The sequence below is a fragment of the Pseudorca crassidens genome, chromosome X (assembly GCF_039906515.1).
Source record: "Pseudorca crassidens isolate mPseCra1 chromosome X, mPseCra1.hap1, whole genome shotgun sequence".
Taxonomy (NCBI): domain Eukaryota; kingdom Metazoa; phylum Chordata; class Mammalia; order Artiodactyla; family Delphinidae; genus Pseudorca; species Pseudorca crassidens.
Genome location: NC_090317.1, coordinates 15,806,913 through 15,832,842, shown reverse-complemented (window position 1 = coordinate 15,832,842; position 25,930 = coordinate 15,806,913). Strand labels below are relative to the sequence as shown.

The 25,930-nt window shown below is 44.2% G+C and overlaps 1 protein-coding gene across 14 annotated transcripts in view; it reads right to left on the bottom strand.

The window, feature by feature from the left end:
• Positions 1 to 5,789: 5,789 nt before the first annotated feature.
• The window catches only part of ARHGEF6 (Rac/Cdc42 guanine nucleotide exchange factor 6), a 119,114-nt gene continuing 98,973 nt past the window's right edge, over positions 5,790 to 25,930 (bottom strand). For 6 of the 14 annotated variants that reach the window (XM_067723840.1, XM_067723842.1, XM_067723850.1 and 3 more), the window contains 11 exons: positions 25,134 to 25,280; positions 22,032 to 22,118; positions 21,145 to 21,223; positions 19,778 to 19,923; positions 18,582 to 18,719; positions 16,984 to 17,004; positions 15,708 to 15,801; positions 14,488 to 14,577; positions 12,181 to 12,280; positions 10,100 to 10,154; positions 5,790 to 8,209 (listed from right to left, as the gene is read on the bottom strand). In XM_067723840.1, coding sequence (XP_067579941.1) covers positions 8,069 to 8,209; positions 10,100 to 10,154; positions 12,181 to 12,280; positions 14,488 to 14,577; positions 15,708 to 15,801; positions 16,984 to 17,004; positions 18,582 to 18,719; positions 19,778 to 19,923; positions 21,145 to 21,223; positions 22,032 to 22,118; positions 25,134 to 25,280 — 1,098 coding nt within the window. In that variant the 3' untranslated portion in view covers positions 5,790 to 8,068. The remainder of the gene's footprint in view (positions 8,210 to 10,099; positions 10,155 to 12,180; positions 12,281 to 14,487; positions 14,578 to 15,707; positions 15,802 to 16,983; positions 17,005 to 18,581; positions 18,720 to 19,777; positions 19,924 to 21,144; positions 21,224 to 22,031; positions 22,119 to 25,133; positions 25,281 to 25,930) is intronic. The other 8 variants (XM_067723836.1, XM_067723841.1, XM_067723838.1 and 5 more) reach the window with 8 other exon arrangements.

Sequence of the window (25,930 nt, the reverse complement as noted above, 5' to 3'; positions counted from 1 at the left end):
GACGTTGAGGGGAGGAGGGGCCAGGGAGGAAAGGAGGACCAGAGGGAGGGCACAGAGCATACGAAAGCAGAGATTGTGAAGCTGGATAAAAGGTCCAGGGGAGCAGCAGCAGGAGTCAGCTCGCAGAGGGCCTTGTGTGAGAAAGAATCTTGGTGTACAGGTCAAACAGCACATGCTGAAGCCCAATCTAGGAAGAGCCTTTGTGCTTATTTGGCAGACAGAAGCTTCCCTCTGAGCTGCTTGCCCAGAGGGGCTGGCTCTACAGCTTGGCCGAGGTTGCCTGCTTGCCAAGAGCTGGGTCAGACTGGACCCTGCAGGCCTGGAGGCTGCTGAAAGCTTAGAACCCCACTGGCCTTCCACTATTGGCACCAAGGCAAGTCTTCACAATTCTTCCAGACAGAGAGCAGAGACCCCAAATTATGGGGAAAGTTGGCTCATTCAATAAATATTTCTTGAGTAGGTTCTATGGGCTTGACCCTGTATGAGGCCCCGAATTTACATGGATGAAAGGAGCCTATTCCCCCTTTTAAGGTAATTAACATTTAGTGTGGAAAAAGACACAAGCAAATAAAGTGCAGCGTGATGGAGTCTGGATTCCCTGAGGAGGCAACGCTCGAGCTTTTTTTTTTTTTTAATTTATTTGAAAATTATTTCAAACGTACAGAAAAGTTGCAAAAATAAGAACAGTACAAATAAAAAGTGGTTTCTGAATCATTTGAGAGTAAGTTGTGTACCTCACGGCCTTCACCCCTAAATACTTCAGCGTGTATTTCCTAAGAATAAAGATATTCTTATTTATAACCACAGGTACAGTTATCAACTTCAGTCGATTTAACATTGATATTGATCTTCCATTTGTATTCCAATTCAGGTAAGTCATCCAATAATATCTTTTATAGCATTTTCCCCTCCAGCACGGGATCCAGTCTAGGGTCGGTATTGCATTCGGTTGTCATGTCTCTTTAGTCACCTTTAATCTGGAACATTTCCACAATCTTTGTCCTTTTTTTTTAATATAAATTTATTTATTCATTTACTTCTGGCTGTGTTGGATCTTCGTTGCTGTGTGCGGGCTTTCTCTAGTTGCAGCAAGCGGGGGCTACTCTTCCTTGCAGTGCGCAGGCTTCTCATTGCGGTGGCTTCTCTTGCTGCGGAGCACAGGCTCTAGGCACGTGGGCTTCAGTAGTTGTGGCATGCAGGCTTCAGTAGTTGTGGCTCGGGGGCTCTAGAGCACAGGCTCAGTAGTTGTGGTGCACAGGCTTAGTTGCTCCGCGGCATATGGGATCTTCCCGGACCAGGGCTCGAACCCAGGTCCCCTGCATTGGCAGGCGGATTCTTAACCACTGAGCAGGGAAGTCCACAATCTTTGTCTTTAATGACATTGACTTTTTAGACTAATATAGTAACAATCTGTCCCCTTTAAAAAAAAAAGTGTTCCTTATTTTGAGTTTGTCTGATGTTTCCTCATGATTAAATTCAGGTTATGCTTTCCTGGATGGAAAACTACATAAACGATGTTGTGTCCTTCACAGCATATCACATCTGGAGGCACATGACGGCTGTTTGCCTCCCACTGCTTTTTTTTTTTAATTATTTAATTTATTAATTTATTTTTGGCTGTATTGGTTTTTTGTTGCTGCTCGCGGGCTTTCTCTAGTTGCAGTGAGCGGGGGCTACTCTTTGTTGCAGTGCACAGGCTCCTCATTGCAGTGGCTTCTCTTGTTGTGGAGCATAGGCTCTAGGTGCACAAACTTCACTAGTTGTGGCATGTGGGCTCAGTAGTTGTGGCTCGCAGGCTCTAGAGCACAGGCTCAGTAGTTGTGGCGCACGGGCTTAGTTGCTCCACAGCATGTGGGATCTTCCCGGACTAGAGCTTGAACCCATGTCCCCTGCATTGGCAGGCAGATTCTTAACCACTGCGCCACCGGGGAAGTCCCTGCCTCTCATTGTTGATGTGAATTTTGATCACTCAGTTAAAGTGCTGTCCAATTTCCCCACTCTATCTAGAGTTACTATTTTCCACCTTGCAACTAGTAAGCACTCTTTGGGGAAACACTTTAAGACCATACAAGGAACTTGCTCGTCATCAACGTTTCCCTCTATATTTTAACACCCAGTGATAATTTTTGCCTGAATCGGTCTTTACTATGATGGCTGCAAAACGGGGATTTTCCAACTCCAGAGTTCCTTCCACGTTTACCAGTCAACCCTCAGCATGGTACTGTAAACAAGAGCCTTCCCTTTCTCCCCACTTACTTATTTATCAATATGGACACATAGATTTCTACTTTTTCCAATGTTTTCAAATTCATTACTGTATTTTCATGCTCCAATTTTCCCTTATTTGGCCAGTAAGAGCCTCTTCAAGTTTGCACCTGTGTCTTTGTAACATGCCCCTATCATATTTCTGAGCATTACTTTCTGGCAGAACAAGATGTGCCAGGCTCATCTTGTACCTTTCCTGCCTCAGCCGTAGAATCGGCCATTTCTCCAAGGAGCCCTCATTCCAGTGCAGAGTATAGGGTTTAGAAACCAAGTTCTGGGCACAGCTGTGTTCATTGCTATTAGGATGTCACTTCCCCTAGGAAATGTATGTGTTTAGATGCCTATGTATATACATGTAGGTACTAAAGCTGTCAGCCTTAGCAAATAAAATTTCAGGGTAGGGACTTCCCTGGTGGCACAGTGGTTAAGAATCAGCTTGCCAATGCAGGGGACACAGGTTCAATCCCTGGTCCGGGAAGATCCCACATGCCACAGAGCAACTAAGCCCACGTGCCACAACTACTGAGCCTGCGCTCTAGAGCCCACGAGCCACAACTACTGAGCCCGCATGCTGCAACTACTGAGCCCACGTGCCATAACTACTGAAGCCCATGCACTCTAGGGCCCATGCTCCGCAACAAGAGAAGCCACTGCAATGAGAAGCCCACACACCTCAAAGAAGAGTAGCCCCTTCTCGCCGCAACTAGAGAAAGCCTGTGCACAGCAACGAAGACCCAACGCAGCCAAAAAAAAAATTTTTTTTAAAAATTCAGGATACCCAGTTATATTTGGATTTCAGGTAAACATTGAAAAACTTAGTATAAATATATCCCATGCAGTATGTGGGACATGATCTATACCAAAACATTATTTGATGTACAGCTGAAACTCCGATGCAACTGAGCATCTTGTGTTTTATCTGGCAACCCTAATTCATACATACACACTACATACATATAAATGTACACATATACATGCAGAGATACATATGTACATGCATTTTAGAAATCAGGAGTTCACATAGATACTTGAGCTGACTCTAAATGGAAAGGAATGAATTTGCTTGATGGACAGGGATGGGAAAGGGATTCTAGGCAGGGCAAATGGCATATTATGGGACTTAAAAGAAATTCAAGGAGATCCAACTTTACTGAGTGTGGCGGGGAGTAGCAAGAGAGTAAATTTTTAAACAGGTGAATGACATAGATCTTTTAGATAATCATTCTACTGGCACCAAAGAGGCCAGACTATTGGCACCCAAGAGGCTAGACTACAAGAGGCAAAGAGATGCATTAGTCTGAGGGAGAGATGATAAGCGTCAAAAATAGGCAACGGAGGATGGGGAGAAGTTCAGGGGTTACAACAGAGTTAAAAATTTTAAGACTTGATGACTAAATGTATAAAGGGTTAATGTATAAATTTATACAGGGTTGAGGGAGAGGAAGGAATAAAGGACAATACTTGTTTTTCCGGTTCGGGCAACTAAGTGGCCAGGGGTGCTATGTACTGGGATAGGAAACATTGGAAGAGCAGATCTAGGACTACGAATGAGGAGTGCAGTTTGGGACATGCTGAGTTTGAGGTGCTGTAGGACGTCCAAGCTGAGATGTCCACAAGGTAGCTGCATCCATGGGTCTGGAGCTCAGGAGAAAAGGTCAGGATGGAAAAATATGGACCAGGGAGTCATCTACACTTTGATGAATAAAGTTATAGGAATAGACAAGGTTGTCTAGGAAGAGGCTATAGAAAGGAAGAGAAGAGGCGAAGAGTGTCAAGGATCAGCAACATTCAGGGGACAGGCAGGAGGTAGATCCAGCAAAGGAGACTTTGGGATGGTCAGAAAGGTTGAATGAACGCCAGGAAAGCTGGGATCATGAGAGCCCAGGAAGGAGAGATTTATCAAGGAGGCAGGGGTCAGAAACGGCAGAGAGGTCAAGATGGGTATTGAAAAGCGCTCCCTGGATTTGTCAGTAAGAGCTCATCAGTGACTTCAGGAGAGTAGATGGCCGAGGTAGAAGCTGACTTGGCAAGTACCAAGTGCAGAGGAGGAGATGCAGTAGCAAGAGCATGGTTTCGAGAGGCAGACGGACCAGGGTTTCAAATCCCTGCTACACACATACTAGCATATTGTTCAACCACTGTACCTTGGTTCACCTGTAAGATGGGGATAACAATAGTGAATACCTCATAGGGTTGTTGCAAGGGTTACAGGAGCTTAACTATGTAAAACAGTGCAGAGCCTAGCACATGGGAGGTGCCATGTTACAGCTATTGCTTCGGCTTCCTACGCTGAGGCAGAAAGGTAATATCAGGTGCCTATAAAATTGATGGCTACAGGGGCTTCCCTGGTGGTGCAGTGGTTAAGAATCTACCTGCCAATGCAGGGGACACAGGTTTGAGCCCTGGTCCGGGAAGATCCCACATGCCGCAGAGCAGCTAAGCCCGTGTGCCACAACTACTGAGCCTGCACTCTAGAGCCCGTGAGCCACAACTACTGAGCCCGCGTGCCACAACTACTGAAGCCCGTGTGCCTAGAGCCCGCACTCCGCAACAAGAGAAGTCACTGCAATGAGAAGCCCGCGCACCGCAACGAAGAGTAGCCCCCCACTCGCCACAACTAGAGAAAGCCTGAACGCAGCAACAAAGACCCAATGCAGCCAAAAAAAAAAATAGACAGCTACAGAAGTGGAAGTCAGGGGGCTTCCACTGACTATGGCTTCAAGGTCATAACACGGCAGCTGTAATCCAAATCCAGTTTCAGAAGATGCTGCTGCCACTACAGTCTGTCACCCATAGGTAGTACAGAAGCCACGAACATATCCTTGGAACCTCCTGCCAGCCAACAAGCCCCAGGAAGATAGCCTCTGCTAACTGAATCTTTTCAAACATTGCACAAAGACATCTCATTGGCAGAAGTGAAAATGTATCAGAACCCACACTGTATCGGAACCCTAGCTGCAAGGGAGTCTGGGCTAGGTGCTTTTTTAGCCTTGGGGTTGCGGGTGGGGGGAGGAATGGATGCTGAGTAGTAACAGATAATATCCAGTGTATCTATCTTGAGGGTGGAGCAAATATTTTCATCCTGACCGCTGACCCCAGCATTCCACCTGTGGTCAAAATAGAGCAAAATTGACAAAATCCTGCAAAATACAAAGAGGGATGGAAACCAGACTAAAGATCAAGGGATACGCTTGAACAAGCAAGTGAATATCTCTTTCTCTTATATTGGAAGGAAAATGGTGAGAAGAGGTACAGACAGTTTATAGGTTGGGGGCAGGAGGAGAGGGGTGGAGAAGTTACAGAAGGTTCTCTCTCAAGAGATGTATTATCTCTTTAAAGTGGGGAACAAATATCATCTGGCCTGAGTGAAAAAGGTAGAAGCTGGTTCAGGGGCCTGATGAGCATGGATAGCTAATGAGGGAAACAGAAGAGGAAGCTGACACAACATGAGAAATCTTTCTGCACACCAGCTAGCAAAAAAAAAAAAAAAGAAAGAAAAAGAAAATGAAGAAGAAACACAGGACTTATTTTATAAAGCATTGTTATTCTTATTTATTGAAAATGTCCAGTTTAAAAGTCTTCAAAATAAAAACAAGTTAGAAAATTTGAGCTGTGTAAGAAGGGACATGACAGAAGAGGAACTGAAAGGCCTCGAAGGGCAGCAGTTTGACTACAGAGTAACAGGGACCCATTTATAGAGTACTGTAAACAACACAACTATGGAGACACTGCCGTCAGGTTAACATGACTTCATTTCCCATATAGGATTATCGAGTGGGAGCGCGGACACCACTCTGCACGAGCTACATTACCCAGAGTACACAGGGCCTCTCATCAGAAGGGCCACGTCCCCAAAACATGCATATGGACACGTCTCTTTAAAATAAAGACCTTTCAATATTTTAAGCAATCCTATATACCTTATCAACTAAAGTACTTTGTAATCACAAAAATGTTTCCTATGGATATAGTTTGCACATTTATTGCAAGCCATTGACTAACCACAGACAGGACAGATGCTATGATCTGTGTTGCTGTTACTGTTGTTTTCCATTTGGAGATGAAGGACGGCATCTCTAAACTGTTGGGCTATAAACAGAACAACAGCCATTCCTAGCAATCTTGTTCGGTCTTCGGCTTCCAAAGACAGCTGGGTGTGGCTGGCTGAGATTGGTCTGCAGGAACAGTCCATTTCCCGTGGACGGTGTCATTTCTGCTGTGCAGCAAGCAGTCAACAGCCCCGTACCATGTAGTTATGGGAACTGAGACCCACCCTGTACTAGAAAGGAAAAGGGCTTAACAAGCTGGGGAGTTCAAGCTTCAAGTTTGGTTCCTAAACAACACTCACAAAACCCACATTTATAGGCACCCATCAAATGTATGTGGGAGACGACTCTGCTCAGTCCACTGGTCCTTGGCCTCTCTTTCCAGCGATCTCCTCCACCTGGCCAAACTTCCCGTCTTTGGGACAGACAGGGGCAGGTTGCACTGCTCTGTCCTACAGCCCCAGGCCAACTTTCAACTGTGCTGAATTTGGATGTGTGTTGCCCTCCTGTGACCCTCTTCTAAACCTGGCTTATCACAGTTCTAATTTCCCAGATGCTTACAAAGGCGAGGGTTTGATTCAACAAGCAACTTGAGTCAACCAGTTCCAAATAATCAGCTTCACTAGTAGCCAGCACACAGCTACTAGAGCGGCCCTTTCTTTCCGGCTATCCAAACTGGGCCAACAGCACGTTTCTGCAAATAATGCTTAGAGTCCTACTCGAAGAGGCTGGTGACTATCACAGCTTCTCACAGCATATATGGTAGAGCAATCAAGGGAATTAAAGCTGTCTGCTAGGGCACAACATCTCCTCAAGTGTGGACTGAAGGATGAGAAGTCGCAATTTGAATATGTGATGTAGAAAAAAGTAAGTGCTCACAGTCTGTAGTTTTAAAAAGCAAAGCACAGACACACCAGTTGACACACCGCTTGGTATGCTTGGCTAAAAGCACTGCGGAAATAGAAAACTTACACGCAAGGCAGAAGGTTAGGGACAAAACCTACCATGCACTGGCAAGAGATGGGCAACTCTGCTACTGAAGGGGAGGACTGTCCAGTGCAATTTGCTAATGGATTTGGTGTTGGCATGGGTGACCAGAGCTTCTGTCCCAGAGTTAAAATGTAAACCAACACGAAAGGAGGGAGGGCACTATGGTTTTCTTGGTCTTATAGACAAAATAGCGTAGTCATTAAAAAAAAGTGTGCATTGAGGACGGCCCAGGGAAGGGCAGCTGGATCACTGGGCAAACTGTGTTAGCCTTTCACCCTACGCCAGTTGGAGTTCCAGAAGTGTTGCCTTCAGTAAATCAGGTACTGAGGGGCTGCCAGGAACAGGAAAGCATTGGGGGAGAAAGTCAAGTTCACATTTAATAAGCCATGGCCAGCCACTTTGGGACAGCAGCCAGCCCAAAAAGAGTGACCCGAGATAATGGCTGGTAAAGAGGCACTATGAATTGAAAGCCATCTGAAGGCCACGTAAGTCATTTGCCCACATTAGCTTCTCTTTGCTTACTGAATGGAAAAGACTGGGGAGATGTTCACCCCCTCTTGCGTTGACCTCTGTTAAAAAAAATAACCAACCAACCAATAACCAAACAACAACAAACACTGAACCAAACAGAGAGAGAGAGAGAGAGAGAGAGAGAGAGAGACACTAAGATACGAAATAAAAACCAGAGAAGTGAGCAAGCTGAGTCAGATCACTCAGCTGGACACTTCCCGATGCCCTGCGGGCACCCTCCAGCTGCACTGTGATGGTTATGGGAGAATGGAGGGCTTGCTACTGGACTCGGCCCGCATACACTCATCAGTTTGCTTCAACAGCCTCCGGACCAGCTTTTCTAGGTCCCTTCTTGATTTCAACTCTTCTTCCAGGCACTGCTTCATTCTTTTATTCTCCTATGGTGGGAAAAGGTTGGTTGGTTACCAAACAAAGGGACCCCGCCTCAGGGCCCCTCCTGCTCGGTCTCTTGGCAGTGACAACACTTTCCTGCCTCAAGTTCCTCTCCCTCAGCTTCTAAGACAAGGCAGCCTCTTGATTGTTCTACTTCTCGCTGACCATCCCTTGAGATATAATACAAGCATTCTCTAGGGCTCTGGCCCTGGCCCTCTTCTAATTCAACACACTTTTCACTTAGTGTCTCTTCTCTTTCAACTCAAATAACTACCTGGGTGTCTCCCCTGTCTCTCTGGTACTGACCTCATCTCAGCTCATGAGCACCAGGTCCACAGTCCCCAATGCCAGCTTAGATGTGTCACAAGCACCTCGGACTCATTACGCCCTAAAGTGAACTCAATCTCTCCCCCACCCCCCAAACTTCTCTTCCTCCTGTGGCTCTTGATTTCCGTGAAGGGCACCACCATATCAAAGTAGATACCCAACACCCCTACACTGTTGGTGGGAATGTCAGTTGGTGCAGCCACTATGGAAAACAGCGTGGATGTTCCTCAAAAAACTGAAAATAGAACCACCATATGATCCAGGGATCCCACTCCTGGACATATACCCAGACAAAACTATAATTCAAAAAGATATGTGTATCCCTATGTTCATAGCAGCAATATTCACAAGAGCCAAAACATGGAAACAACCTAAGTGTCCATCAACAGATGAATGGATAAAGAAGATGTGGTGCATATATACAATGGAATATTACTCAGCCATAAAAAAGAATGAAATAATGCCATCTGCAGCAACATGGGTGCAAGTAGAGATTATCATACTAAGTGAAGTAAGTCAGAAAGAGAAAGACAAATATCATATGACATCACTTATATGTGGAATCTAAAATATGACACAAATGAACCTACCTATGAAACAGACTCACAGACATAGAGAACAAACTTGTGGTTGCCAAGGGGAGGGGGATTGAGGGAGGGAAGGACAGGGAGTTTGGGATTAGCAGATGTAAACTATTATATATAGGATGGATAAACAACAAGGTCCTACTGTATAGCACAGGGAACTATATTCAATATCCTGTGATAAATCATAATGGAGAAGAATAGGAAACAAGAATGTCTCTATGTGTATAACTGAGTCACTTTGCTGTACAGCAGAGATTGGCACCACATTGTAAACTAACTATACCTCAATTAAAAAACAAAAAAACAAAAAACAAAGTAGATACCCAGGTAAAAAGACTCATCTTCCATCCCTGGTTCTTTCTTAATCCCCACATCATGGCGCCATTTTCCAAAGGCTCTAACTCTGCGATGTGCCTTCCTTTACATCTGTGTCCCTCCTCCGTAGCCTGAGCGGCTCTCCCTCCTCAGCTCAGGACTTTATCACGTCTCACCCTGAGTTTTATAATAACCTCCTAAGTGGTCTTCCAGCCTCTGGTCTCTCTCCCTTCAATCCATCCTTTACCCTGTCACCAGGTACAGTCAGTCCTCAAACCCAAGGGAGAGTGTCCCTCATGGAGCACTGGATCAGATCTGCAGAGGAGCCCACGAATCATGATTTATGGTTCTGTTTACACTTACATGCTCATGACTGACTTATCTTTTCTTAAATTCTGTTTGCAAAAGTCAGGGAACATGAAGTTGTAACTAAGTTTGTGATCCTATTGTAAATCCCTGAATAGGTATATAGGCAAGCTGCAGAAATTGAAACCCAAGGCCACGTGGTAAAATCAACAAAACCCACCTGGCTGACACAAGGGAACTAAGAACCCCCACCTCACCACCTTGCTCCTGGCCTTCTCCTGAGGGCATCTACCAGTGCGCAGCAGGGAAGAGGGAGCAGGCCCGTTAGGATCTGAGAAAACGACTTTCGAATTTCATTACCTGTTTCAGCTCTTTGACCTCATCCTTCAAGGCATAAACAGTATCGACAAGGCTCCTAGAACACAAAGATAAAGTTCATAGATTAATAGATGGCACTGAGATATTGTTAAGTGATACTTAAGAAGAAAAGCAGCTTTATAGACATACAGATCCTGAAAAGCGGTGGTCTTGCTGGTGAATCGGAAGAGATACTGCTATGAATGGTCCTTGTGTTTCTCATTTTTATGGGCTAACAACCAGCATCACACAAGCTCTTTCTAACACCGTGTCACCGCACGTTTTCTACACTTCCCTCCTCCTCTGCTGCTTGCTTCCCAGCTTAGGCAAGTACTAAAAAAATAAAACAGACTAGTGTATTGTACACCTGTAACTTATATAATACAGTACATCGACTCTACTTCAATTTTTAAAAATAAATAAAAAGAAAATGGGGGGGAAGGGTAAGCTGTGACAAAGTGAGAAAGTGGCATGGATACACTACCAAACGTAAAATAGATAGCTAGTGGGAAGCAGCCGCATAGCACAGGGAGATCAGCTCGGTGCTTTATGACCACCTAGAGGGGTGGGATAGGGAGGGTGGGAGGGAGGGAGATGCAAGAGGGAGGAGATATGGGGATATATGTATATATATATATATATATATACACACATATGTATGTATAGCTGATTCACTTTGTTATAAAGCAGAAACTAACACACCATTGTAAAGTAATTATACTCCAATAAAGATGTAAAAAAAAAGAAAGAAAGAAAAGTCAAGAAAAAAAAGAGACTAGGGCTCCTCATAAGGTTTGATTTCTCTCTTGGGGGCAGGAAGGACCATCACCTGACATATTGTAATGAGAGGTGTCACCAGGCCCTGTCTATCCTACGCTATCTGTGCTATGGCATTGCCCTTCTCACCTATCTGACCCTACACCATCGTACATGACACAAACACAAAGTCAGGGGCATTATTTCTAAAAGATTCCATATATTCCAAAAAAGGATAAAGCGCCTTGGCAGAACTGTGGAAGAGTCATTTCCTCTCTGGCTCTCTCCCTGGACAAGGACATTGGAGATCTGGGCTCCAGTTCTGACCCTACGACTTGCCAGTCCTCTAACCTTAGGTAACCAGTTTTCTTCTCATCCTCTCTTGGTCTTATTTTCTTCACATACAAAATGGGGATAATATCACATTCCCTGAAAACCTCATAAAGTCATTGTAGGGGTTAATATAGCTATAATAATAGTAATTATAACGATCATCATTTATTGAGTAATTATCATGTGCTAGCCTTTGTACTTCTTATTCCACTTAACCTCACAAAAACTCTGAAAGTATTACTATCATACCCATTTTACAGATGAGGAAACTGAGGCACAGAGAGGTGATGGAACTTGCTCCAGGTCACACGGCTAACAAGTACCAGAATCTGGAGTTGAATCAGGGCTGTTATTCTCTTGAGCCCAAGTGCTGTACCATTTGGTCGTATCACTTCATACACCAGATGGAAAAATACATTGACGATGCCAAGCACTGTGAAACACGCTGTCCTATGCAAATTTAGGCCTGACTTCAGAAATGACTCAAGTATATACAAGTACTTAACCTGATTTTCCCCCGTTAGGTCACCCTCACTACTGTGCAAAGCTAAGTCAGGGACATAATTTCCCTGAATCTCAGTTTCCTCATCTGTAACAGTGGTGAAAGTAACGTTTATCTCCCAGGATTGCGGTAGGAGTTTAAATGAGGTCAAGTATGTGAAAATCCAGTGCCTGAGTCAATAAATGTGAGAGGCATCCCTCTGGGCAAGGGAATTGGTGCCATGGCCTTCCCAATGCCTCCAAACCGCATGTGGAGTGGTATTCTTGCGTGCCCTGAAGTCCCTTCCTGACCTCCTCTGCCTCTCCTTTCCCCTTCCCTTTGTGGCGGGCAGCCCTCCCCAGGCTCCCAACTGTACAGTCAGCCAAGAGGGCCACATTCTCAGATGAGGAGGGACTGTCCTTCCGTGCAGGCTTGGCCACAGCCACGTTGCCCTGCCAGAACCTTCTTTCCAGCCCCCAGAAAAATCAGAAAAGGTTTAGCCCGCTCTACGCACTTTTCTTCAATGATGGTCTGGCCGTTGCTTCTGGTTTCTTCAATGATGAGTTTCTCTTCCTCGGGGAGTAAGACTTGGGGAACGGAATCCTTGCGAGCACCTACAGACAAGGGCGGCAAGAGGCGAGGGAGGGAGTTTACTAGGGGAGACTATTTGTTGGGGGTTAGCTCCTTTCTACTGTGGTTTTTGAGGGGTCTTTGTTGACGGCATCCGGCTGCCTGGCGCCCCGAGAGTAGTCATCCAACATCTGCTGACGAAATCCTCCTGACGGGAGAAATTCGAAATGGCCAAATACACTGATTCCATCCTGGGGGCCGGGGGCACATTTTGTATTCAGAAACACAATGTGAAAAGGCTGCTGTGAGAATTGTCCTCAACCAAGACCCCATCTTTTCCTGTTTTGCCTCTTCCAGAGCAAAGAGCCAGCCAGTGACCATTCCTCCCTGCGCGTCTCTGGGGAACGGCACGCCACACCCCGTGGGTTTTGTATTTGAGTAAAAATCATGCAGAACGTAGCACTGCACTGGGACGCAGCATGCTTAAAGGGCCTCAGAAGCATCACTCACTCCCATTTGTTCTCTTTACCATCCTACACGGTGAAGCAGGGTCGGTGAAGACCATTTTGATGGAGGGTAGAGGGGGCGTTGGGGAGATGATCACAACAGCAGCAAAGATGCAGGCGTCCTTACTGCTCTCCGCTCACCATCTCCAGGCTCTGGGATGGAAGAGGTGACAGAGCAGCCATGGGACCTGACCAGACAGCTCTCCTGCACCTGCAACCTCCCCGTCCCTTCTGGATCCTTCCTCTCAGAGCCACTGGCTTCCTCTCTTCTAAGCCAAGTTCCTTCCAGTTGTGAACACTCAGTGCCTTCACTCAACCTCGATCCCTTTCCCGAGGTGGATGTGTCCCTGCCTTCCTCGGGGCCCAGTACTTCGTAGGTGCTTAATAAGTGCATAGCAGGCTGGCCGACTAACCAACCGACTGGATGCAGCGAGAAACAATAGCGGCCGCTTCTATGGGTGCAGGACTTCTGGCTGGAGAGGGATGGAGGGTGTCGGTCACCAGGATGCGAAAACACTTACCACGTGCCAAGCACTATGCTAGACACTTTCCACACAAAAAAGGGAGGCCAGGGAGGACGGGGGTGGGGGAAAATTAGGTTCTTGAGGCCAGAATGCCTGCCCGCACCTCTGAGCAAATCTCCCGTCTCTGTCAGTGTGAGGACAGGAGGTGGCGGGAGGTGAGGTCGGATTTCGTATGAGGGCTGCTGCTTCTGGCGTCTCCTTGCCCCCCTCTCTTTCCTCGTTTTTGCAATAAAAACTGCTCTCACTTTCTTTTCCTGACTCCTCGAACCTTGTTATCAGGGCTGGGCATGCCCAAAGCCAGAGGCAGGTTTGGTCTGAGAAGCAGAAGGTGTGACAGTCCCCCCTTCAGAGTCAAATGTGTCAACTTCCACATAGAATGCTTTCCCCATGACGACCTGAGAGACATGTTACTTTGGAAGCATCGGTCAGGGCAGTCCACTGAGGAAGCCCTGCCCACACTCAAGCCAGGCCTCAGTGGCTGTCCAGATGGAACATTATGGAGAGCTTATCTCCTACACAGATGCAAGACCCTCACACCAGCTATCCTGAATGCCCATAATAATGAAAGACCAAGGACATAAGCGATGTGACCTGGCTTTTCTAAAAGCACAAGGATGAATCAGAAAGTATTATCTCGCTTTCAGTTTGTAGCCTGAAAGTTGTTGGGGGAAATACCCTCACCTAATGGCTCCCTGATAAATTGTAGACATTCTCAAAAGGCCCTGCTAAGCAGCTACATTTCCAGATTTTCAGAGCAACTCTGAAACTTGAGTTTGGTGAAGCTCTGTTTGCTTAAATATGCAGCTGATCAAAGATAGTATTTTGACTTCCTTTCCAAATCTGCCTATAAGAAGAGATTAGCATCAGTTCACAGACACAGGAACTCTCTGGGCTCTTTAACTAGTGTTGGTGAAGGTATCTGCGTACTTCAAAGGAGAGTGACTTTAAAAAAAAATTTATTTTCATTTCTATCACCTCCAACTTTTTTACTCTTGCATCTCTCTTTGTCTCTGGGTGAAAAGAAACAGTGGGTAAACAAACCGCTTGGTAGCTAAAAGCAGCTTATCTGAAAGATGCAGCCCTGTGCCCGCCCCTCTGCTGCAAGTCACCTGCTTTACACACCCTGCAGCCCATCTGGGTTGCTGTTCTCTTTTTCTAAGAGGCAGTGAGCAGCAGCAGAGAAACATCACTCATTAGAGAAAGTGGTTTGGGGGAACCTACTTGAGCCGTGGCCTTGTTGAAGGTTGGCACTGGTACAGTAGGCTTCGATCACTTTCAGAATCTGAGCGTCCTCTTCCAGAGCAGCCGTACCTGTCAAGTGTAACGAATCGTGACTCCTCAGGAGATACATGCCTCCGGACCCTCGAAATGATGCAGTGCACTCGGGTGCGAGGCACTGGCTTCTCTGACCAGTGGCCTTAATGAAAGGCAGGAGAAAAAGCTGACCGGCTGGCATGGTGGAGCAGAGACACATCCACCTTGGGAAAGGGATGGGGCACCAGTGAGTTCAGCACCGAGAGTGGCCTGCTCCAGAAGCCACTTGGAGTTCGAAATTGGAGGGTCCTGCCAGTGTCTCAGAGGCTACAAGGCCAGCCCTGGGCTTGGCGCTGGCCTCAGTTCTCATCCCATACACCACACCCTTCCTCTCCATCAAATTTCAAGGCTCACTTTCTCTAGGAAGCTTTCCACCATTAATCCCACCCATTTTTTCCCAACCAGCCAGCCTAGTCACTGATTCTCCCTCTCATTCCCCCAACCGCCTCCAACTCATTCTAGAAATGACTGTTAACACGCTGCTGTGCACATCCAGGGGTGAGGTGAGGGGTAGGGGAAGCAGAAGCTAGAGTCCAGCAAAGATTTATCCAGACTGTATTTCGGACTGATACACACAGCTCTGTCACCCCTTGGTGATACATCACTTACTCCTTCATGTGTGTCCCAGAGTACCTTGTTCCCAGAGAGGCAAATGTGTGCATATCGATTGGCTGACCGACTTTGCAGCCTGCCTCTAAACCCAGCCCTGTTTCTATGTGCCAGCAGGCTGCCTCCTTGACTAACTGAGAACATCACTGAACATTAAAATTCCAGAGGATCTCAGGCTTTGGGCCTATTTAGTCGATCTCAGTAAAGGCAAATATCTCAGGTGTTAGAAACTAAGAGGGAAGAAAAAAATGTCTCCATAGCAAATGGGTCCCTTTAGTGGTTCTAAACCAGGTAGAGCCAAATGTTCAACATGAAAACTATATAGATGGTTTGTCTGCCTAAGACGACATGAAAAGCAGCAGGAGACAGCTTATTGCAAAAGCTGAGAGGTGGCGGCCAAGCCTTCCCATGCATTTTTCTTTATGTCAAAGGTGATGCTGAGAACATACTGCTCGAATCCTCTTCTTTCAAAAAATTCCTCATCCATAACCAACTTTCTAAAAGTACGAAACACATACTTTTGCGGATGACATATTCCTCCTCCGATGGCTTTCTTTCGGTCTTTCTTTTGTGAAGAAACTTCTTCATCGTTTTGGGGCTTTTACCAGATTCCTGTAAGGATAGAGGTTTCTTTATGAATTAAAAATTTCCCCAAAACACAAATTAAAAAAGCAAATGAAATTAAATAGAATGGCTCTCTCTTATTTTTGACAGTCTCATTTAGGAGGGTATCAGGATTTAATACTATACACAATAAAAATGGTTCCAATAAACTCTAAAAGGTTAAATGAAACCGAGGCAATGCTATTGTCCTCTCAATTGCCATAGAGATGGGAATAAGAATGGTGTGGGCCTACTGCAGATACGGCTGCTTCTCCAGGAGGCCAAATGCCTTTAGGGTACCATCTGCAGAGAAAGTAATGGATGTCAATCCCAGAGAAATAACAGTATTTCCTAACTTGGTTTATATTCCCCACTGATACAGCTTTAAGGGAATGAAATAACAATTGTAACTATTAATGGGGTATGGACCACTTTTTGAAGAGCTTCAAAACTATTTAAATAAATTCTCCTTAGCGACAGTTCCACAAAGAAGAATATCAATTTCCATTTGTGAGACAGGAAAATTAAGGCAGAGAGACTAAGTAAACTCCCTGTAGTCAGAGAGAAGAGCCAAATGAAGGATTTCCTGATAAATAATTTGGGGTTAGGCATAGCGTACCTACAGCAAGCTTAAACATACATCTATAAAGTTATATTTTTAATTAGTAGAAAAAAGAGAGATGAATTATTGGATTTGCCTTTGCCATATGAATAACCAGCAGGTCTAAAAAGGTGCTCATTAAGTACCCAAGTAAACAGTGATCATCTTATTCCAATCTCCCATGCAATGTATATACAGGATGCATGGTTAACAATCACTACCTTAAAAATAACTGCAACAAAGAATTTAATTTCTTCCACTTAGCCTCAGTGATCCACTTAGACTTGAAAACAGACAGACATGAAAAATTCACATGTGACAAAAATAACAGGAAAAATAGAAAGAGCATATAAAAAACCCCACGGAAAACAGACATTTTAGAGGCATTAGAAGATGACATTTTCGCACATATTTCACAAGAGCCTACTTTTCTGAAGAAAGTACTTACATGTCAGAATTGTATCTTCATATTTTAGCCACCAATTGTAACAAGGGACAAAACAAGCATAAAGGAAAGCTTCATTCATCAAAGGTTACAGCACAGCATTATATGATGTCACTGTACGCCAAAGATATCGTTCTACCCTTACCTTTAAGATATAAGACATCCTCTAAAGTGAATATGTAAAGAAAGAGAAGATGAGCGTGAGAGGTCGATGGTTATAATGACCAAATCCATTTATCAATAATTCTAAAACAACATTTGAAATGTTAGTGTTATCATAAATTACACAGAGAGAATATCATCATGTTTCCCACATTAGTTTCAGATGCAATATCATCATGCAAAAGCCCAAGGAATACAGTTCTGTGCAGAAAAACAAATGCTGAAAATAACTGAACTACACATCTCCCAGCAGAAACAAAGTGATCATGCCTTAGTTTTAATGGATTAGTTCTGTGAAGGATTAAGTCAACTTTACCCTTCAAAGCTCACCTTAATTTGAACTTAGTAACTGACAATTACAAAATATCCATCATTAAAAAGGGGACTTAGGTAACTATGAAGTGGCACTCCTGATTTAGGTAATCAGAGGAGAGAATTGGATAACTGCAGGAATCACTGGTCAATTTCCAAAGCCAACCTGTGGGGCTGTTTCCTGGCCAAATTCTGAATAGAGGTACATAATAAAGATTTGGCTCAAGGATTATTTCTCCTATCATGTCAGGTTAAAAGGATCAAAAAATCCTCCCATATCCAAATATTGTCCTACTTTTACTGCACTAAGAACTGGAGGCAACAATTAAGTGAAACAATTAAGTGAAGCATGGTGTTTTAAATCAAAAACTCAAAATTGAGCTAAGTCTGCGCCACTCATCAAAACACACATTTGACACAAAAATATATGCTGCCTTTGCACCATAATTCTAACACACGTCTCATAATTGTCACAGACTTAAATCTTCACTCGGTAAGACCTATTTAAAGAATAGTTACTAATATATGAGGATCTTTTCCGAAAGCTGAAATGATGAGAAACTTGTTAGGGGGAAAAAAAAAAAAAACAAACCACCGTTTGGATGGAAAAGGTAATGCTCTGCACAGTTATGGAAGATAGTGACTGACATTTCCTGACTGCCACTTCTAGACAAAAAAAAAAAAAAAAAAAAAAAAAAACACCTTGAAATCCGCATTCTACCCAAATATCAGATGTTCTCTAGGGTTGTCGCTTAAAAGCCTCTTTTTAAAAGACACTCCTTTCACTAAGTTCTTTTTCTCTTTCCACTGCAGCAAATAATTCAGACTTTCATAGTTCAGACCCACGGCTTGGTCCCATAAGACTTTTACTGATTTGGTTTAAGAGATCAAAATGATTCCAAATGCAGAGTTGGGACTGCTTGGTTAGCAATTCAATGCTAACGAAGTGGCATTTGTTTGAGATGTGTGTACATCATGACCTATTTATAGAATTATCATATAATCATAAAGGCAAGCCAGAGGCACTCCAGGGGGAGACCAGGGAAACTCAGGCAGTGCACAGAAACCTTGTGGATATTCAAGAAATATGTGTAGATGGACAATGCGGAAATGGAAAATTAATTTTAAAAAATCACTGAGTCTAGCAATTCGAGATTGACTGACATGTATCACCTATCATCAATTCTAGCACATGCCCACAGAACTCTTTGTAATAAGCTACGAAATCAGCTTGTCTGAAGCATTTTATACCATATGTAGCAAAATTACCTCTTTATAACCTAGCGCTGCTGATGGTCTAAGTGGAGGCGCAGGTCGCAGACAACTTAAGCTCCACGGTTTTATAATTTGAGGAGGCTCCAAGGGTCCTCGGGGCTGTCCAGTAGAGCTAAAAGACTGGGAGAATGTCTGATGAGATGTTGGCAATCTGCCATCTGAACCCGCCCCCTGGGCCACACACTGAGAGAACAGCAATAGCTTTGTTGCATCCGCAAAGGCAGCCCCGGAAAGGAAAAGACGGGAAAACAAGTCTCCAGTTGGAGAACTGGCGCTTTCCAGTCAAGACTCTGGGGTCTCTAAGGAACAGCACAAAACTCACTCCACATCCCATGATCCTGCCCTCCCTCTGTCCTGGAATTTCATTCAAGTTAGGTGTTTTCTCCCCTCTAAGGAAGGAAAGTGGAGTAACAGTCAACATTTAATGAGTTTGGTCATGTGTGTGGCACTCAGTTAGGCACTTAAATAGGTTATTTCCTGAGAAGAACTTAAGACAAACTTTAGCAAAGTGAAGTAACCAGCCAGCAATTGGCAAAGCCAAGATTTGAACCCAGATCTGATGCCAAAAGCCCTTGTTCTTTCCACCACACACTGTGCTCAAAACTGGAATTTGGGCATCACAGGTTTGAGTGTTAACAGACAACACAGCACATCTTCAATCTCACTCGGCAAGTACAGTAAAATCTCATCAATTCAAATTCCGTGAACTCTAAATTTATGATAAAATGGAAGGAGACAACGCTCAAAGTTCACCCTTAAAGGTTACTGAGGGAATGTGATGCATAAATGAGATTGCATGGAGATGTTCAAGTACTCACGAAGGTAAACTATTTCCTTTGACTTAGCACATTATTAAAAAGAACGTAGTGGTTGCTGATTAAAATAAATGCTGTTTATCATTAAAACATCTTAGCAGGACTTCTGGCCAGAAAAACTTTGCTAGCAGTTAGTTGGAGTACCTTAGTACTGTCAGACAAAGCTGCACACCTCTAAGTCAAACTCTGTTCATTGGGATGGGTCTCCCTCCATAACAAGAAACCAGAATTAGTGAGGTTTGACTGTACTTCAAACCCTACAAATACAGACTATGCAAAGGCTGAGGGCATGCTCACCACTTCTTGTAAGTCCTCAGCAGGCAAGATTTGACAAGAGACTCAATAATCCCTGGACAGGACAGATGGAGTACTTACGGAATGAGCACTACAAGATGATGATGATGTTTTGGATAAGGAACTGCAAGAGGCGGGTCCTCTGATCAGCCTGTACAGATGCTCCAGCCAATCCTGGAAGCCTTGGTTGTTGCCGCAGTGGACCACAATTCTCTCTACTATGTTACCTGCATCACCCGATCAGGAGCATTTGGAAACAAAAGGCAAGGAGGAGCTTGAGCTTGCCTCATTCATAAACACACTTCATTGCAGCTAGGCCTTGGGTGTCTATTTTCAGGCGTTTTCATACCTATGAGCTAACCCTGTTGAAACTTCTCTATCAGGAACAGATAAGCTCTGATAATAAAGTAAAGACATAAATGCTCATATCTGGTTTATAAAACCATCCTGGATTTCTACCACTTACAGAATCTTGGAAGTAGTAGAAAACTTCACGCTAAACACACTCCCAATCCAAACATGTAAGCACAGGGTCCATCTAGTTCATAGTCTAAAATGAGAATATTGTATTGCTTTACCCAATATCAAAGATGAAGCAAGGGCTTCCCTGGTGGCGCAGTGGTTGAGAGTCTGCCTGCCGATGCAGGGGACACGGGTTCGTGCCCCGGTCCGGGAAGATCCCACATGCCGCGGAGTGGCTGGGCCCGGGAGCCATGGCCGCTGAGCCTGCACGGGCCGGAGCCTGTGCTCCGCAATGGGAGAGGCCACAACGGTGAGAGGCCCGCGTACCGCAAAAAAAAAAAAAAGAAGAAGCAAGATCCAACTAAGACTGGTTCCAATCTCTGGGCCAACACCAAATCTCGGGCTCCCTATTGGGAAAGAAGGGGGTAAAGCCTGCGGCCGGCATCCCAGTGTTAGCCATCGTGTCGTGTCAGTGCAAAAAGTGCAACCATCAGGTGGATATCAAACAGGTTTGGAAAAAGGGACAAGAGGCCAAAATGTCACAGAGCATTATGGAGGTGTGGCATTTTGCTCAATTTGTGAAGAAAGTTTCACGGCTTTTCAGCACTTTTTAAAAACACACCCAAATCTTGCTAATTCATAGGCTGGTGATAAAATGGCTCCTCTGCCACCAGGGAACAGACGACAGAAGGGAGAGAAAATTACATTTACATCGGTCCATTTTGTTATTTCTTAGCTCTAACAAATAGCTCTTATACAAGAGAAGATTGAAACTAATGGCAAAGCCGAGGCTTTTGAATGACCAGGAGGTTTCCCTGCTATTGCTGTAGACTAATTAACCCAGGAAATGTAATATGCTTTGCCATGCCCATGTAAAACTTGCTCACGGATTTTATAACAGAAAATAATAGCACTTATTTATTTCAACCCCACTGCATTTCAAAAAGAATTTGAAGTAGCTACATGAAGAAGAGAAAATTACCTACCAGTGATTTCAAATGTGTAGTCATTCCCTTCAATTTCATCTAGTCTAGTCACCACCATTCCTGCTATTGGTATTTTTCCCTACCAGAAAAAGAATATCCCCATTAATTCTGTGGTTATACATGTCTCTGCTTATTTGTTAGATTTTCTGACCCTCTTAGGAATCACTGGTGAATTATGGAGAGACATATTTCTTTGGTCTGTCAATAGATAATATGTTTCCCCACTTTAAATTTTAATCAGACAAGAAAGCAAGGGGAAAATGGGGGTTGTGTTTTGCTAACACACCCTAAACCATAAGGTCAGGATTTAATCACAGTTTACTTTTCTAACACATTTTCCTGATCATCAGAAAACAAAGTAGAAACTCGAATTTCATGAAAATTAGTAATCGCTAGGCCAAGATAGGATATAGGCAACAGTAACTTACAGTACTCCGTGTTTTGGGAGCAGACTAAAGGAAGTTGAATTTCCTAAGGAGCTGAATGACTTCCATCTCAGAAACTTGAGTCACGTGATGTGACTGTAATAAGACAACCATGGGGCAAGTCTCAACTTTACATTTTCTCAGCAATAATGATATGATATGGGCCTGGAAAATTCTGTTGCTAATTCATCTAGTTGCAGACTTCAATTTCTATTTACACATTCATAATCTAGCTTATAACCAGAGCAGTGGACATTCAGGATAAACTCATTATGCTAACACATACACCTCTGAGAGAAGGAACATCTGCTCTTATAAACTGTTTAATTACATGAAGGGTCAGACAGAACATTCTGTCTTTTCTGGCTGGAGCCTTTAATGCCGGAGTGGAAATACTGCATCTGGATGGAAACCTGTTTTCATTACGGGTCTTGCTATTTGCTTTATATGAAATCTACTAACCTGATAGATAAAGCCACTCATCCGAGGACTTGCAGATAACATTATCAAGACACTTGAAAATAACATGAGGTACCGCTCCTCTTTTTCCTGAAGTGGAAGGAAAAAGATTAAATGAAAAATATAAATTGCACATTTTGCTTATTAAGAATTTCTGGAATCATTTTTGTAACATAGATCTTATATAAGGCAATGAAACACAGTGATTTTTTTTTTTCAGTACATGGGCCTCTCACCGCTGCGGCCTCTCCCGCTGCGGTGCACAGGCTCCGGACACGCAGGCTTAACGGCCATGGCTCACGGGCCCAGCCGCTCCGCAGCATGCGGGATCCTCCCGGACCGGGGCACGAACCCGCGTCCCCTGCATCGGCAGGCGGACTCCCAACCACTGCGCCACCAGGGAAGCCCCCACAGTGATTTTTTTTTTTTAAAAAAGGATATCCAACTTAAAAGTATAAAACGCATTTAATTTTACTTTGAAAATGGATATAGGCCCCCAGTTTATTTGTGTCCTTCCTATACATAAGAGTTAAATACAAACAACCATGCTTGTTTCCCAAGCATGTAAGCCTGAAAAGTCACACAGTTAATGCCTTCCTGCCCAAGGTGCAACCAGAGCACAATGTAAGTCTCAATGTTCTCAAAGTGAAAATGATTTTACTTTGAAAAGTGGCCAAATAAAGGGGTTTTCAGGTGATAGGAAATTTATTATGCCCTAACATGTATGGTAAACTCTTCCTAAAATTACCGTTAATCAATAACTACACAATAATTATTATACCCATATAAAACAAAGAAGGAAACACTTTTTAAAATGGCACTAAAGGAAATTTTACACACGAAGGCTTCTCTGAACCCCTTAGACATGCAGTGAGTAGATGCCAAAGATTGCACTGGGCTCGTGCATCCGGCCATCTTAGCTACAATTATCCTCATGCCTGGCTCCGTCTCCTTTCTCCCGCTTGAGAAGAGCAACTTTCAAGGCTAATTTTTCTAACAAGTGTTCTGCGTTCTCTCACATATTTCTCTTGCTTGGTCTCATCTCCTGCTCTTGCTTCCAGCTGCCTCTCCTGTCTAACTGGCTTTTTCTGCTGCCTTTAGCATATGTACATCTCCTGTCCATTTCATAAGCTTTCACTTGCCCCCTGTGGCGCCTTAGCCATAACACCCTATTTCTTGACATTTTATTGCCAAATTACTTGCTGCCTTTGTTTTCTCCCCATTGATCCCTCTCTAACTGCACCCCTGCTGCTCTCTCAAAGTCTTCAATCACTGCCTTCTAGAGAAATCCAATGGCTTCTTCCCAGTCTCCATACTCTTTGACCTCTGACCCTTCTGCAGCACTCAGCAGGCTGACCATTTTCAAATGCTCCTCCTAGAATTTCCACGACACACCACACTCCCCTGATTCTCCTCTATCTTTTGCTTTGTCTTTTTTTCTTTTTTTAATCTTTTGGCCTCGCCGTGCAGCATGCGAGATCTTGGTTCCCCGACCAGGGATCGAACCCCAGCCTCCTGCACTGAAAGCGTGTAGTCTTAACCACTGCACAGCCAGGGAGTCCCTGCTTCGTCTTTTTCCGGCACTGATTCATCCTTGCTTTACCCAAGAGGTTTATCCCAAAGGTATGAAAGACTGTTAGAGTTGCTGCATTAACCTTCCACAGGGTATCTGCATTTTAAATGAGATTGCTTTTTTTTCCAATTTTTAAATTGAAGTATAGTTGATTTACAATGCTGCAAGTGTACAGCAAAGTAATTCAGATACATATTCTTTTTCAGATTCTTTTCATTTTAGGTTATTACAAGATATTGAATATGGTTCCCTGTGCTATATAGTAGGTTCTTGTTGTTTATCTATTTTATGTATAGTGGTTTGAATCTGTTAATCCCAAACTCCTAATTTATCCCTCCCCGCTTTCCCCTTTGGTAACCACAGTAAGGAATCTCTGACAGAGACCTGTCAGGGAGTAGAGGAAGATGTTTGGGGAGGGAGAAGACGATGGTAATACCCCATAAATCACACCAGGTGATGTAATCAACCTTCTTCCCCCACCCCGCTCCCTTCCTAAAAGACATAATCCATCTTCAGGCTTCTGTGCTTCTCTCTGGATATTTACTTCCCAAGAAGGCACATCTGTCAGGGGCATGTAAACCTCTGCCTCTAACTCTGACCTCCTACCCACATTTCTATACCGTTTCAACAGCTGCCTACAAGTCATCTCCTCCTGGATACCCACCATCACTTGAAAGTTACCAGGTCTGAAATGACATCCGTCATTTCCTCTAGCCTCTGGCTCACCACTTCCTACAGGCTTTCCCTTCTAAACAGGTCTCATATTTGCCCCTTAAGTTTCGTTCTCTCTGCCACCACCTTCCTGGGGGGTACTTACCACTTTCCAACCCAGATGGCCTGTCTCTAGCCCCATCCCCTCCAGTTTAGCTGACATACACAGCTGTCAGGTTGTCACTGTCACAACGAAACGCCCCTTTCGTTTCACCCCTGTTTCTCTACTACTCAGGCCTCACATGGTTTCCTGCTGAGTCCAGCTGAAATATCCTTGGCTGACATCCGAGGTTCTTCACAACCTGCCTCTCTTGAACCCAATGAATTTGCTCTTTCACTCTGCCCAGGATGCTTCCTCTGCTCCGAATAAACTGGCTGGCTCAGTGCGCTGAAGAAAAAAGGCCACATCCCTGCTCTCTCCTGAGATAAGAATGACCTCTCCCTTACAAAATCTTCCCCCTCTCTCTTCACGGCCCCCTCCTCAAGTCCTATCTGCATACAGTCTTTTCTTGGTCTCTCCCTTCTCTGAACTTCTGTGGAATCTATTGTAGGGATGGCATGATATGGCATTGACTATTTTGGTTTGTTTTCTAGCTGCAGCTTGGGTTTTAATCTGTCTCTAATGAGTTCTTTGAAGGCAGAGATCATGGCTGTTCTTTTCTCTTAACTGCTCCCACAGCACCAAGCAGAGGGCTGGGCAAAGAACAGGTGCTCAGTTTCTGATGCGAAAAGTCTGAGCATTTGACCTTGATGGAAGAAGAAATAAAGGAAGAAATATATAAAAGACGGAAGAAAGGGTGTTGAGATTTGAAACCTCTTACCTCACATGTTCCATACTGCACCATTACTTGCGACATAAAGATCACATTTCCCAAGGTTTTAATATCCTCCCCTTCCCATGCCTGAATAGGTTCCGAAAGTATCTGCAACTCCAGCTGTTTTCTCTTTCTGAGGTCTTGGCACTGCCCCTACAGAACCAAAGCAGAACATACTGAAATAGGAATTCTTCTGAAACAGACCCAAAACAAGGCTAAAGTAAGAAGCGGCTCTTGACTATCAGATTTCCGCTGAGTCCCTATTCTCACCACGAGTCCCATCACCTGGTCCGTTCCGGACAGACGGAAAGATTCACTACCTTAAATCTCTAGCCTTCAGCCCCTAAACATTTTGTAAGGAGGAGCCATTTCTCATTTTGCAAAACATCAAGATAAAGTGGTAGAAGGAAGGGGGTTGCCTCTCCCTCCCCACAAGGAGTAAGGGAAGACAAGTAGCAGAATCACATCAAACAGGACCAGTAGGTTCAGATCTGCTGCTCGGCGTCCCTGCTCGCTCCAGCTCCTCTCCATCTTGCCTACCTTTGCATAAATCGTGCTTTGTTACAAAGCAATTTTATTTTTCTAACTCAGTTTCCAACCAAGTGACATCTTACTTTACAAAATGACTCCAAGAGTTATCGAAAAAGAGAAAATTAAACTCCTTCTGCCGCAGTGAATCAAACTGATCTTATAATGAAACACAGGCACTGCCCTATACTTTGTTTGGGGACCAGTAGTAGATTGCTATGAAAAAGTACTAAGCTAATTTTTATCCCTAAAAGGATTGGAAAAAGGGATACAAC